General features: G+C 41.7%; 1 protein-coding gene across 1 annotated transcript in view; it reads left to right on the forward strand.

Annotated features, from left to right (window-relative positions):
- Positions 1–13566, forward strand: part of tle2b (TLE family member 2, transcriptional corepressor b) — an 82765-nt gene that overhangs the window by 23325 nt on the left and 45874 nt on the right. The window contains exon 4 of the mRNA XM_047342795.1: positions 6544–6588. Within this exon, the coding sequence (XP_047198751.1) occupies positions 6544–6588 (45 nt within the window). The remainder of the gene's footprint in view (positions 1–6543; positions 6589–13566) is intronic.

Consider the following 13566-nt stretch of genomic DNA (forward strand, 5'->3'; position numbering starts at 1 on the left):
GAGGATGGACCTATTAAACACTGACTACAACAGTAAATGCACATATTTTGTAGCACCACAACTTTAACTACTTTATGCAGCACAGTTATTACTATGCTGCAGTGGAGAGGACAGCAGTTAATACTGGATGACCCACATAGTACAATACCGCACTGTATCCCATAACCTTTTATTGGCGTCTATAGGACTATAACATGTTTGTGTTTGCCTTTAATGTGATCAGTAATGTCAGTAGACAACACTTAACTGAACTGTACTGAAGAATCTCTGGACATTTTCTGGAGTGAGAACGCAAATGTCCGAGTGAGAACCTCCAGACCCCAAGTAAAACCTGAATGTCCAAAGGTGCCGATCTGAGAAAATAGCAGGAGATCCTCCGCCAGTGTTGATGATGTTTCTAACTCACAACAGATGAAAAAAATGTGAAAAAAAGAATCTAAATTCTGCAGATATCCTCCTCAGCTTTAAGTGTATTTCTGAGTCACACAGTGTTGAGTTGTAACTGAACATTGTTGGTGAGTGTTAACACACTACAAGGCACAGTTGTGACTCCACTACAGTCCTGACCAGACTCCCATAGTGTTGTCACTAGAGTGCTGTACAGACTGTAAAACAGAACAATAGTCACTTCACTGCTGTCTAGCCTACACCCACAGGACAACTGTTACTATATTCTGTGCACTTATTCCATTATTCTCCACCTCTTCACAGGAGAATTTCACTGGTCCAGTCTGAATTGGTTGTGTAGTTAAAAGAGCAAATGTCCAGCTGGAGCAACTTCAAGCACTGTAACTGAGCGGTGTTGAAACTGGCTTGGTCATATTACTCAGTCAGCTTCTAGCTTCCTGTCCCATGCTGCTGTTTCGAATCCTGATAACGTAACACCGCTCTCTGTCTGACAATCGCTGCTTTGTCTTTCTTCACGCTGAATGACGCAGGATTAAATGAAAAACCCTCTAATTTGTTTTAGTGCTGTCCCGAAGGTGACGATGGTCTGTATCTGACCTCGCGGCATTTCAAGACAGTGTTTAAGGAAATTATCCTGCAGGGACCAATAAACAATTGCAATCGCATATTGTTATCAGCAATATGGTGCTGCAGTTCTCAAGTGGCAGAACAATGAGGGGCATTTGTACACAATGATTTTTGACCTCCAGCTATGTGGGGAATAACTTTGACTTGTATGAAGCCCAAAATATGGAAAATTATTCTTTACAATTTTCAGTAATTGGCTGGGTGAAAAAGTAGTCAAACAAAATGTATTAAAGCTTAAATTTTCCAAAAGACAAAACACTCTTATAATGCAGCATTTTCTGAATATATAAAATATATTGGATTTTGGATTTGGTATTTTTATTATTATTTGTAATTGAAGTGTTTTATTGGTGGAGGTGAAGCTAAGTTTAACTTTTGTGGATGTGTGATCTTGAGCAGCGCATCATCTACCTTATAAGCACTATACAGAAACATTTAAGGAGTTCAAAAACTAGATTGTATCAGATATTAGGACATTTTAATCGGTTACTTTGTATAGTATATGTCAACAATTATATTTCCTGAAGAAATGCAGCATTACATTCTACTATAGTGTCATCATTTGACCATATTATCCATTCATGTATGTCTAATAGAGATATACTCTCTTATGTGAAACTGTCACAGTTCTTTCATTCATGACTCTTCCAAAAAGCGTATTTGTTATTGTTACCATGACGACACAGGTCCAGTACTCTAGCTGCTGGAACGCTCCTATGGTTCGTATCTGAGGTTAGCGACGGGCAAACTATGTGGTTGTTTAACTTGGAGGAATTGACTTTCTAACGTTGGCGTAGAGATGCAGTGCAAAACATTTGTGTGCAGAATTGTGAGAATTCACATGTAGGTTTTTTTTCTTAGCCTTAGCCTTTGCCTTGGACTTTCTTTAAGCTGAGAGATGCATAGCAGAAGAAAAATGTCCAGCTACCTGACTGAGGAATGCTTTGACGTGAATGGCATTTTTTAATCAAACGGTCTCAATGGAACTTGATGGAAGGCGACTGAACACCTTCTCCAATCAGTCCGCTGACTCTCAGAAATGCACATTAGCAGCATCAAGGCTCCTTAACCCACTTGCTTTCCCTCTGGCTCTACAGAGCAGTGTCCCCGTCATAGCTTTATTAAATGTCTGTCCTTCTGGTTATATGCAGTGAGCTGCTTCCTTTTGGTCCAGAGTGGGGAGCCACTGAAGTGACCTATGTTCTTGCAAGGTTGCATTCAAATGCTGGGGCCCTGGTTTTTTTGCACTAAGCTGTCGTGTAGTGGGCAAAAGTGAGACACTAAATGAAAAGAGGATGTTAGCGAGGAGGGAATGAAAGAGGAGCGAGTGCGAAAGAGACATGGAGAGTAATGACAGAGAGGTGGAGAGGCTGAGGGGGGAGATGGAGGGAGAATTAATAAGGAGAGACAGACAGGAATTGAGTCAAAAAAGATGGAGAGGGCCGAGGAGAGGTGTAATGATGGAGATGTGAAGAGAGGGGCTGATGAGAGATGGAGACGGAGAGGGAGAGAAAGATGGAGAACAAAGAGAGATGTCACATGTCTTTCATGTTGAGAGGGCTGGAGGAGAGGCAGACACAGAAACACAAAGAGCAGGCTCAAGCATGTTTGTGGGTGAGTGCTTAAATATATGGGTGTGCGTTTATATGTGTGTGTGTGTTTTCGGGTGTGTGCATGTACCTGTGTAGAATGTGTGTGCATTTTAGCATGAGAAAGAGAGTGCAAGATTGCATATGTTTTTTGTACTTGAAAAACATATTTTGTGTATGTGTGTGTGTGTCAGGAATAGAAAGGACGGGACAGAGTACACGGTGGACATGAGCTCGACAGGGGGAGAAAAAGGCGAAGATATAGACATAGCAGTTGACAAGGACGAGAGAGAACAAATACAAAGCGAATGAGCCAAGTAGAAAATGAGAGAGAGCATGAAATGGAGAGAGAACATAAAGGAGAAAGATGATAGAAATGACTGAAAGGAGAAGGGATGAGAGAGTAGAGTGTAAAGGACGGAGATGAAAATGATACAGACAAAACAAGGGGAGGATAATGGAGAGAGTGGAAGATTGTTAAAAAAGTGAAAGAAAGATAATCGGCAGGAAAGGTGTTGACAGCGGAGTGAGAACACCAGAGGAAGGAGGTGCTAAAGAAGTGACAGGTGACAACGAAGGAACAGCACATAGCAAAGGACTGTTAGATGGATAGAGAGATGGATAGAGGGATGAGAGGGATGGATAGGTGGGTGGATGGTTAAATTAGGGAAAGACCATGGTTGTGGTTTAAAGAAACGTACATGCTCCCATTCTCATTAGTAATCAATATGTCCTCCCTAGCATACGGCTTGGGCTGCAATTTTCTGCCTGAACCCGAGAGAGCCTGAGAGAAAATAGGCCAAGCCTGACCCGATCTCAGATATTCAGTTTTTGTGTTCAAACCCGACCCGAGTCTAATGTCCTCCCTGATTGTAGCAGGCTTCCCCAGCCAACGTGACCAAACCTGAATATTATTTAAATTAGTTTGTCTGAGCTCAGCCTGACTCATCATACCAACCGGGTCTCGATGGCTCCTGACAGGCTCGGGTGGGTGTCCACGTGCTAATCCACACCAGCCTCCTTTCTGAGATGTTTCGTCACATCATAAAAATGTCACTCTGTCATCGCTCTTGCAAACGAGTCATAAGACACACGGCCGCTACAGATCCTGGGCAGGAAGGAAGGGGCAGGGTCAGGATACCAATCCAGCACCTTGACTCAAGGTATCTGATGATACCGAGAACCAATGCTATCTTTTTCCAAAATAAAAATAAAACAAATCTGTAAAACTCACTGCATGGAGCTCATTTTGATCAATTGAAGTGAGGGTAAGAGGAGGCCAAGGATGGGTGTGAAGGTGGTCGCCCAGCATAGTTAAATGAAAAGAACTGATAGAGGAAACACTTATCTGGGAAATGAGAGTCATAGAAAGATAGTTAATTTGCATAAATGCTCAATGTTCTGAACTAAAACTCAAAGATTCTTTTTCAAATGTTTGATGTTTACCTGGGAAACACTGACGTTGCCTCTGAAGTAGCAAAATGTGTGGAACCATGAAACAGCCTGAGGGACAACAAGCGATACAACGCCTCAAACTAAAATCTGCCACCTTTTATTTTTATTTATTCTCACAAATACATTACATCTAATTGTAAAACAATTCCGTATCATAATTATTTCTCATTTAATGATTATTATGCACTCATTAGTTTTTTCCTCATTACAGTACAAGTATATTGTATGTAATGATTTTTACTGTATGTGGTGTGGTGTAGTGTACGTGGCAGATCTGCACCTAATAATGTTCCTAGCAATAAATTGAATTTGAATTAGATGAATGGGCTCGTGCACGGATCGAGACAGACAAAGATAGCGAGTGAGTAAAATAGGACAGGAAATAGACTGAGGAGATGGACTGAAATGGAGAGTGAAAGAACATCTGACAGCAAGAGAGAAAGAATGAAGGGAATAACCAGAGAGAAGGAGGGCAGAGAGAAAAGACAGAGTGACAGCCTCTGAAAGAAAGAGATGGCAGTGAGAGGGAGGGACTGACAGAGGAGGGGAATAAATGGAGAGAGAGAGAAGAGAGTGAAAATGAACAAGAGAACGCAGAGAGGAAGCGAGTCAGTCGCGTCTCACTCTCATCATTCAGAGCGTTGCTCATCTGGTGGCAGAGGCTGCCTTTGTCACCTTGACGGATCCTTGCTGTCTGTTTGCCGCTCGCCACCAACACCATTACAGAACATAACTAATGTTCACACACACGTACACACACACACACACACACACACACACACACACACACACACACACACACACACACACACACACACACACACACACACACACCAACACGCACAAACGCACACAGAAGAGAGTGAGTAATAAAATTCTTCAAGTGAACATGTGCAGAGGTGGTGGCACAAGGCATTTAACAAGCTCAAAATGGGAATGTTTAAACTTGTGCTTTCTACTTACATATATATAAATGATGTGCAGTCAGGCTAATAGTTGCAAAAGAAAACAACAAATATTCACATCTAAGTAACTTTAACTTGGGAACTGTTTTTGCTGAAGATAACTTTAACAAGAATCAGACTTAGCAGTAGCTTAGCGAAGTTTACAAGAACTTTTTCGATATTTAAAGTCAAACTAGGATAATCAGCTACAGACAGACTGCTTTTGTTTTACCTTACCTATTAGATTATTAACCAGTATGCTGTGGTTGTGTAAAACATGTCAGGAATATGTGGACAAAACGGTTGAAACTATTGTTTTTTCTAAATGTTTGTTGAACAGGTGGTTTGATAAAGTATGTAATTGGCCTTTTGCTTTCGTTTTGCGCCGACAGTAATGAGTGTAGTCGTCAACTGGAGTTATCTTCACTTCACCTGGTTCACTGCCTCCACTGCAGCCTCTGTGCCGAGCGTGAGTGTGAATTAGCAGAGGGGCAAACAAGGCTTTCAATCAAAATATGACCAATTATACTTATCAACCACAGGGAGTTAGAAATAAAGGAATTTCTCTCTTGAAGCCCTGCCTCAAATAAAGGCTACCATCTGAAGTTAAGGCTCCGGTCACCATTTGATGTAATATCCTATGTATTAATCGTAGAGTTTGTTTGTGTGTTGGTGTGTGTCTGGCTGCTCCTCCAAAACCCAACTCCCATTATCCTCCAAGCTAAGTTTTCCTGCGCTCAAGGCCGGAGCAATTCCATTTGCCCTCATTACACCTGCCATTCTATTGGTTGGGGAATTTTAAATGACTTGCTGCACAAAAAATCCAAGCCCTGAAGAAAAAGTTCATGAGTGTTTCACATGTGCAAGAGGCAGCGAGACCCAAAATAGAAAAGCTGAAGCTGGGGCGCAGGAAATCTAAGCACAAGCAGGGTATATTTGAGTGCAAGCGCAGGGTTTCCAGTAAAAGTATTACAAAATCTGAACTTGAAATCAAGCCCTGCTCTTAAACTAAAAGGCAGTGCTCTTGAATAATTATTGGTAAAAACCCTTCAATAGATTGTATATTGGTAGCTGGTATAAAAGGGAGCTTTTACATTATTCGACCCATGTACTGTACAGACACACACTTTTTACGCTTTTACACAGAGCACAGCATTGTCAGCAAACACAGTGTGGCTCATTATTCTGATACACACTATACTGTATATAGGTAGAATTAGACACACACACACACACACACACACACACACACACACACACACACACACACACACACACACACACACACACACACACACACACACACACACACACACACACACACACACACAAACTCTCTCTCTCTCATCTTCTCACTCTCACTTTTCTGTCTTTAAGTAAAACCACAGTGACAAACAGCAGCATATGCAGCGACTCTGAGCAACAGATGTTCAATGGGGGATATTGTGTAAGACTGAATGTTAATGTGCTGCGTGTATAAAATACTAAAGAAGCTCTGTCATTTGTGTTTCTCTCCACAGTACTATGAGATGTCCTATGGTCTCAACATTGAGATGCACAAGCAGGTAAGAGACAGTTGTTTCTTCTCATTGTCGACCCGATGATGCTCCTGTGTATGCTGAGGTTGTGTGTCTCATTTTCTGTGTCGTAGTCAGTGGGAGGAGGTGAATGTGTTATTTGATGCACACAAACTTTGTATGCCCGTGTGTCATCGTGTGGGTGGTTTTGTACTATATATTTTCTTGCTGCTGGCCTCTTTTGTGTGTTGTGTTTACGCTGTGGATTAGCGCAGGGTTGTTGCCAAGCATCGTATCACATCATACATGTGTCACTTGATTTAAATAACATTAGCAGGATCTGTTTCATCTTACGTTTGTGTTGCGATGATGAGAATGGGGGACGTGGTTGAACACTGAGTAATGGATGGCTGATTTTATGACGTGTAGGGGTCACTGCTCAGCACTGCAGCTCACCTCTGGATAGCTTTCAAATGAAGAGAAGTCCGGAAAATACAAGGAGAGTCGTTGTTTTTGCACTTTATTGTCTATTTATGTTGATTAACTTTTATTTCTGTGTGCAGTCTCTTCCATTATTATCAAAATAGAACAAGTGAGAGAAGAAACAACTACTGATGTTAGAATGAGTAAATAGTAATACCATTAAACCGGCTTGTACAGATGGTATTCATAGAAATGGTAAATGTTTTACCAGGTATTACAGGACAATGTTGACAGACTGAGCTTAACTCTAGTTGACCTCAAGGTTTAGTTTTTTTCTGCAGCATGTGGTAGTTACCAGTCATTTTACTATTTGGTGTAAACAGGGACTTTTCTGTCACTATGAGGAATTTCCGTCAATTAGATTCCAGATAGGCCATTTATGAGATGAAATGAAATGATGATGAAATTTGTAACTTCAGCTGACAAAACCCATAACCACCTTCCCAGCATGTAATCCATCTCTTTGCTGGTGCAGCGTGCCTCTTCTGAGTGGTCGTTTATTTGCTTACAGATTAGCTAGCATGAAGGGAGTCATAATTTGTTGCTGCCAGTGTTTTTGCCCTTGCTGTGTCAATAGGTTGCTGTAGCTTTGAATTGAGTACAGAGCGATAGTGAGAACACTGCCATTTAGGCTCATAAAGAAAATTATTGCTGAAATGGCAATGCTCCTTAGTTTTCCTGGTTGGCATTAATACGAAACCTTTCTGTTGGAGGTTTGTTAATACATTTAAAAAAGAAATGGCTTGTTTGACGAGGAAGTCTATGAACTGGATTTTCCCCTATAGCATTAACCAGTAGACCACTGAGTTGAATGGTGAATGCTTTCAATATTTGTGAATGCAAATAAAGATATGGAAATCTCTGTGAATTCCTTGAGGAACAATCTGTTTATAGTGCTTTAGTTAAGGCAAATTGGGTTCTAATTGGGATCTGTCTTGTGCTTTACACTGGCGGGTTCTTATCCTAGTTTATATTTGTGCAGAAAGTCTTGTTCTTAATAGTGAACGCTAAAGCTGAGAGATTGAGGTAGAATAACCAATTGTGACGTATTGAGTGAACATGCAATGAGAGATAAACGATGCAAAGCTGGACATATAGACACAGTAGTGTACTACATTGGTGGTCCAGTGGACTGTCCACATGAGTGTGCTGTGTGTGTGTTCCAGGAGTTGGCTCGTCAGTCTCCACACAGACAGACAGGCAAACAGTCAGGTAAATGGATGGACAGACAGACAGACAGACAGAATAATTATCCAGTTGAATGGCATCTTACTTAAAGGTGACTGCTTCCTATCTTTTTCTATCTCCCTTTCTCTGTCTGTGCTGCTAACTTGCTCTCTGCAGTTTACTCAGACACTGTCATGGATGATACACATTTCAAAAGCAGCTCATTGTTTGAAACGATCTCTGAAAACACCTTCGAATGAAAGCCTCTGCATTCTGCACTTTGACCTCATAGGCATTGTGTCACTCTGCTATCAAAGTAATTGCAGCACAGAAAGATCAATCAGTGGGGCTATGTCCAAATACAGAGTGCAGTGTGTACACTCTGGATGAAGTTATGTCCAATTACTGGCTCAGGAGTCTTTGCTATAGTTTTAGTCTGACGCAGTTGTCATTTGCTGTCTAGCGCCCACGTTGTTTAAATAGCTAATTTACTTTTACCCATCTAAGCGCCCATGAGCGTGTAGGTCTTAAAATGAGGTGTGGTCAGGTGCATTGTTGGTGCATTTCTTTCTTGAGGCCGCAGAAAGCAATTGACCACTGAAGACCTGTGGTCCTTTTTCACTGTTGTTTTAATGGCACCCTATGTTACACACAGAACGATTTGCAGCAGTAATAACGAATGAAGTCATCTGAGAGGCTGTTTTCCAATCTGGCAAATACACCAAGGTGCAAGTGCAACTTGCTTTATAATGTAACCCTTTTGAACCAAGTCTCTGGTGCAGCAACTTTTTTTTTGCTGTTAAACTACTACAAAAGTAGATTACGTCTTAACTTAAATACACTTACTCCTTGTGATTTGAACCATGTAGTTTGTTAAAATAGAGGCTAAAGAATAAAACTTCCTTGGTGGAGGTAAAAGTAGAAAAGCAAACAATTACAAATGTGCCATCTGAGATCATTCAATCTGTGACAGAGATGAGGCAACGTCTGAGACATGGTGCGATTCAAGAGAGAAAACATGTAGCTCGTAATTCACCTTGATGTAGCGTTTAATGTAAATAGAACAAAAATATGGAGGTCACTCAGGAGTATGTCAGCAAAGCTCTGCCTTCATCTTCCTTTTCTCCTGCCTCAGATTGCATTTGAAATGTTATGCTTGAAACTGAAAATTGTCGTCTCAGCTTTTCATTCACATTCAGCTGTGAACTCATACACACAAGATGTGAACCACTTCTGAGGGCAGGAAACCCCAAAAATAGACGACTGGCATGGTGTGATTTCTAATAAGATATATTTGAAGGAAAGGGAGAGAGACAGTCATACAAAATGAGAGAGAGAGAGAGAGAGAGAGAGAGAGAGAGAGAGAGAAGGAAAGAATTATGAACATTTACTGTTTGTATTTAGTTAATATTTAGTAATATGCTACTAAAAAAGCTCAATTTAGTCTATTTAGCCAAACCACCAAGCAAAATGAGTGCAAGTTGTACTTTAATTCCAAGAAGAGAAACTATTGCCCAGCAGTCGAGAGACAGGAAGGGAAATGGTGAGAGAGAGAGAGAGAGAGAGAGAGAGAGAGAGAGAGAGAGAGAGAGAGAGAGAGAGAGATCTGGCAGCAGAGACCAGCAGAACTGGACTGTCAGCTCTTGTCGCCAAAAAGAAGAAATGGACTGGGGTGCTGGCTGCACCTCTGAGAGATGGAGAGAGGAGGAGGAAGGGGTGGGGGGGTTAGATGACAGAGGGAGGCCAAGGAGGAGGAGGGGAGTGTGGAAAATAGGAAGAGGGGGAATGGAGAGAGGGGAGGAAAGGGATAGGTGGTCAGGATGACAGAAGGAAACCAAAGAGGTACAGTCATGCCAATGAGTGTTAAAAAAAGAAAGACAGAAATGAAGAGGAAGAAGGAACCAGGGAATCGGGCTATTAGAAGAGGGGGATATGAGAGAGAGGAAATGGTTTGAGCGACATGAAAACAGTATATGAAAAAAAAGGGATAAGAGAAGAGCTAATATGGGAAACAGCCACGTGGTAAAACTTACAGTATCACAGAGAGAAAAGTAAACAAAGAAGCGGAAATTGTCAGAAAGAATAAAAAGGAGAAGGAATTGAGAGTGTGTGATAAAATATAAGATGAAGAAACCGGCATAAAAAGGATAGATAGAAAGAAGAGATAGCATAAGAAATTTGATGGGAAAAGAATGGACGGGGATAAGGCATGAAAAGAGAGGTTGTAGAAAAGAGGACGTGACAAAGGGAGAGGCGATGGAAAAGTAAGTGGGATGGTTTGAAAAAAAAGAGAAAGATCAATTTAAAAAAAAAACGAGGACTCTAAAGATATAAGAGACCGCAAGAAAAAGCACGGTAGAGAAGAAAAAAGGCAAGTTATAAGAGAGGGGGGGAAAAAATGGAGAGATGATGGTGGGGAGAGAGAAGCTGGAAAAAGTGTGAGAGCTGGGATGAGAGGAAAAGAGGGGATGGAGATTAATTGAACGGATGAAAGAGAAGAGGGTAAACAGGAAGGATGGAGCCTTAGAAGAGACGGATAAAGACCTCAGAGAACAGATGAGGGGGAAAAAAGGAGATGGAGGGGAAAATGAGAGCCTAGAAAGGAAAGCAATGGAGGGAAAAGGAGAGAGAGAAGGGAGGGGAGGGGGGCAGCCTGAGAAAGAGAGGGATAGGAGAGGGAGAGAGACATCAAGGGAGGGAGGGGAGCTTTGAGTTGCAGTCAGAAATAATGAATCATGAATAGATTTAACAGTATCTGCTCTTATTTCCTCTCCTCCTCCTCCTCCTCCTCTTTTCTCCCCCCCCTCCAGCTTCCTCCTAACATCCTGTCGAGATCACTGCTATTGCCTCTCTGGCTCTCTCGCTCTCTCCGTCTCTTCCTCTAACGCGCGCTCTGTCATTATCAGTGGCTGGGCCATCTCATGTCCCGGCATTAATTGAGCTGTAACAGTCATCTCCTATACCCCGTCTTCCTCTCTTTGATTCTCTCCTCCTTCTCCTCCTCTCTGTCTTTTACTCTCCCTCTCTCTTGCGCTCGGTAGATTTCACACTTGCTTTTTATCTTCAACCCCCTCCCGCCTTCACCTCTCGTTCGCTGTCTTGATCTCCCTCTCTATTCCTCTCCCTTCTTCTCTCCTTCTTTTTTACTGATGATTTTATCTGAACTATATGAATGCAGAAGAAAGACAACATCTCCCCCCCACCTCCTCCTGCTCTAAGCTGTACGGAGACATTGAAACACACGCACCATGCATGCACACGCCACATTATCTCACTTGGTTCACTTCCATTATCATACAATATCATATATAGCTGTATCCCCAGGAGGAGCGGGGGAAGCTATAAGGACTTTACACTGCTCTCTGTGGTTGTTCTATATTCATTGATATAGCACTTCTGGGGCCGGGGTAGTTATTGCCTCTATCCCCCACGATGTGCCGAGGCACAGCATGTATATCAGCGACCTTATAATGCAGACACATCCTTAGGTTGGTGGAGGGTTATGATGATGTTCACCATGCACCGCTGTCGGGAGCGTGGTGAATAGACTGAGGCAAATTTATATTGGCAGCTGATTCGAGAAGTAGGATAACAGGATGATGGTGGGAGGTGAAGAAGAATGGGTAGCTTTGTTAGATCTGTGTCCAGCAAGACTAAGCGGCAGCACTGAAACTTGTGACCCGAGTGCAGCCTGGGAAAATTAAAGAAAAAAAAAGGAAAGAATTATAAAAGGCAGGAAGTGAACGAGATATGATTTTCCTTCTATCAACAGTTCAACTTCAAAGGGCTGATTAAGACACCAAGCCCACAACTGCTTTCTGCTGCAACCACAGCAGCAACAAACAGCTTATCTATTCTTATCTATCATCCACATTACAACTCGGTGCATTTTTCCCAGTAGTACATAAGAGGGACTGCATAAGAGTAAAAATAAGTAACATGACTAAGAAGGACCTGAGGAAAGTCAGATCTATTAATGTTATTGGTAAATAACATTTTTAGGTACCACACAGCTCCACCCACCTTAATCACAACTAGAGGTTTGATCAAGCAAAGTCATTAGAGACTATATTAAACTATATTAAAACCAAACTCGCCAGAAAAATTAACAACAGAAATGATCTCTGAGAACAATTTATTTGACTTGTACTTGAACTTTTTATTTTTGTCCCTGTCCCATCCACTAACATGGATGATGCGGGGTTTATGAACAATACTGTATCAAGCCATCAGAGGGCGATCAACATACTTTGGCTTCACTATTGGGATCAGTCATGTCGTCCATCTTTATATACCGTCCATGTAAAATACAAATAAATGTGTTCACATATATATCTTTATAATTGCAGCCAATCACAGATAGCGTGTTTGAAATGGTTTGCACGCTTCAAGGCTTTGATCTATCACAATGAATAATGTAATTCAGTGTTTGGTCTGAATGTACAGGTATGATGCTATTTTACTCACCTCGCAGACTGAAATGACATTGGAGTTGCAAATGGTATCATATTACTTTTCTCTATCTTGCAGTGAAATGTGCACACATACACACACACTGTGCATCTTCATAGCTGTATGCAGCAGTGAGGTCCATTATTTCTGTGCTGGGATAGTGTCCCCTGTAGACCCCTGGGGCCAGCAGGAAGCTACTGGGTCGGCATTTCAATAACTGTCTAGGTAAGTGTGTCTCAATGACTGGGACCTGACAGTGCATGACGAAAAAATGGTGAGAAGCCTGTAAGGTTTCAGCCTTATACTGCCACTGTTATATACAACATACCAGCCTCCTATCAAAAATAAACACCACATGTCAGTGTCTTAATTTTAGCTGAAAAGGAAAGAGCAGTGCATGAAAATTGCACGTTGCATCACACAGTTACACTCCTCAACAGTAATTCACCCGTCTTATCACTGCAAACAGGAAGGTCCTGTCTGACTCCAATTTGGAGGAGTCTGTTTTGTCAATTCAATATGATTATGCGTGTACAATAATTACTGCTTTTAGGTGTGTGTATAAATGTCTCCCGGATTTATTTAGAAATCGATATCGCAAGGAAGGCTGCCTGAGTCAAGCCTGTGCGGCTGGCTAATTGAAATACTGTGGACTCAAAGGTTAAAATCCTTCAAACAAGATGTGTTTTTTACATTAGGTAACACATTGAGAAGCTGTGACACCTATTTAGATGTGCAGGAGAAAATCTTGATGTTAGGAAGCTGCTCATAGGCTGTGGTTGTCGCACATTTGTTTGCGTGTTAGAAGCCGGATACGAGAGGATACCCAGCAACAAGGCTACTGGGCAGCAAAAGTATTATAGAGACTAGACAGCAGGACACTGGAGATGTCTGTGTTGAAGGATGGAACATAGTTGAACTTTT

The sequence above is a fragment of the Hippoglossus stenolepis genome, chromosome 14 (genome assembly GCF_022539355.2).
Source record: "Hippoglossus stenolepis isolate QCI-W04-F060 chromosome 14, HSTE1.2, whole genome shotgun sequence".
Taxonomy (NCBI): Eukaryota; Metazoa; Chordata; class Actinopteri; order Pleuronectiformes; family Pleuronectidae; genus Hippoglossus; species Hippoglossus stenolepis.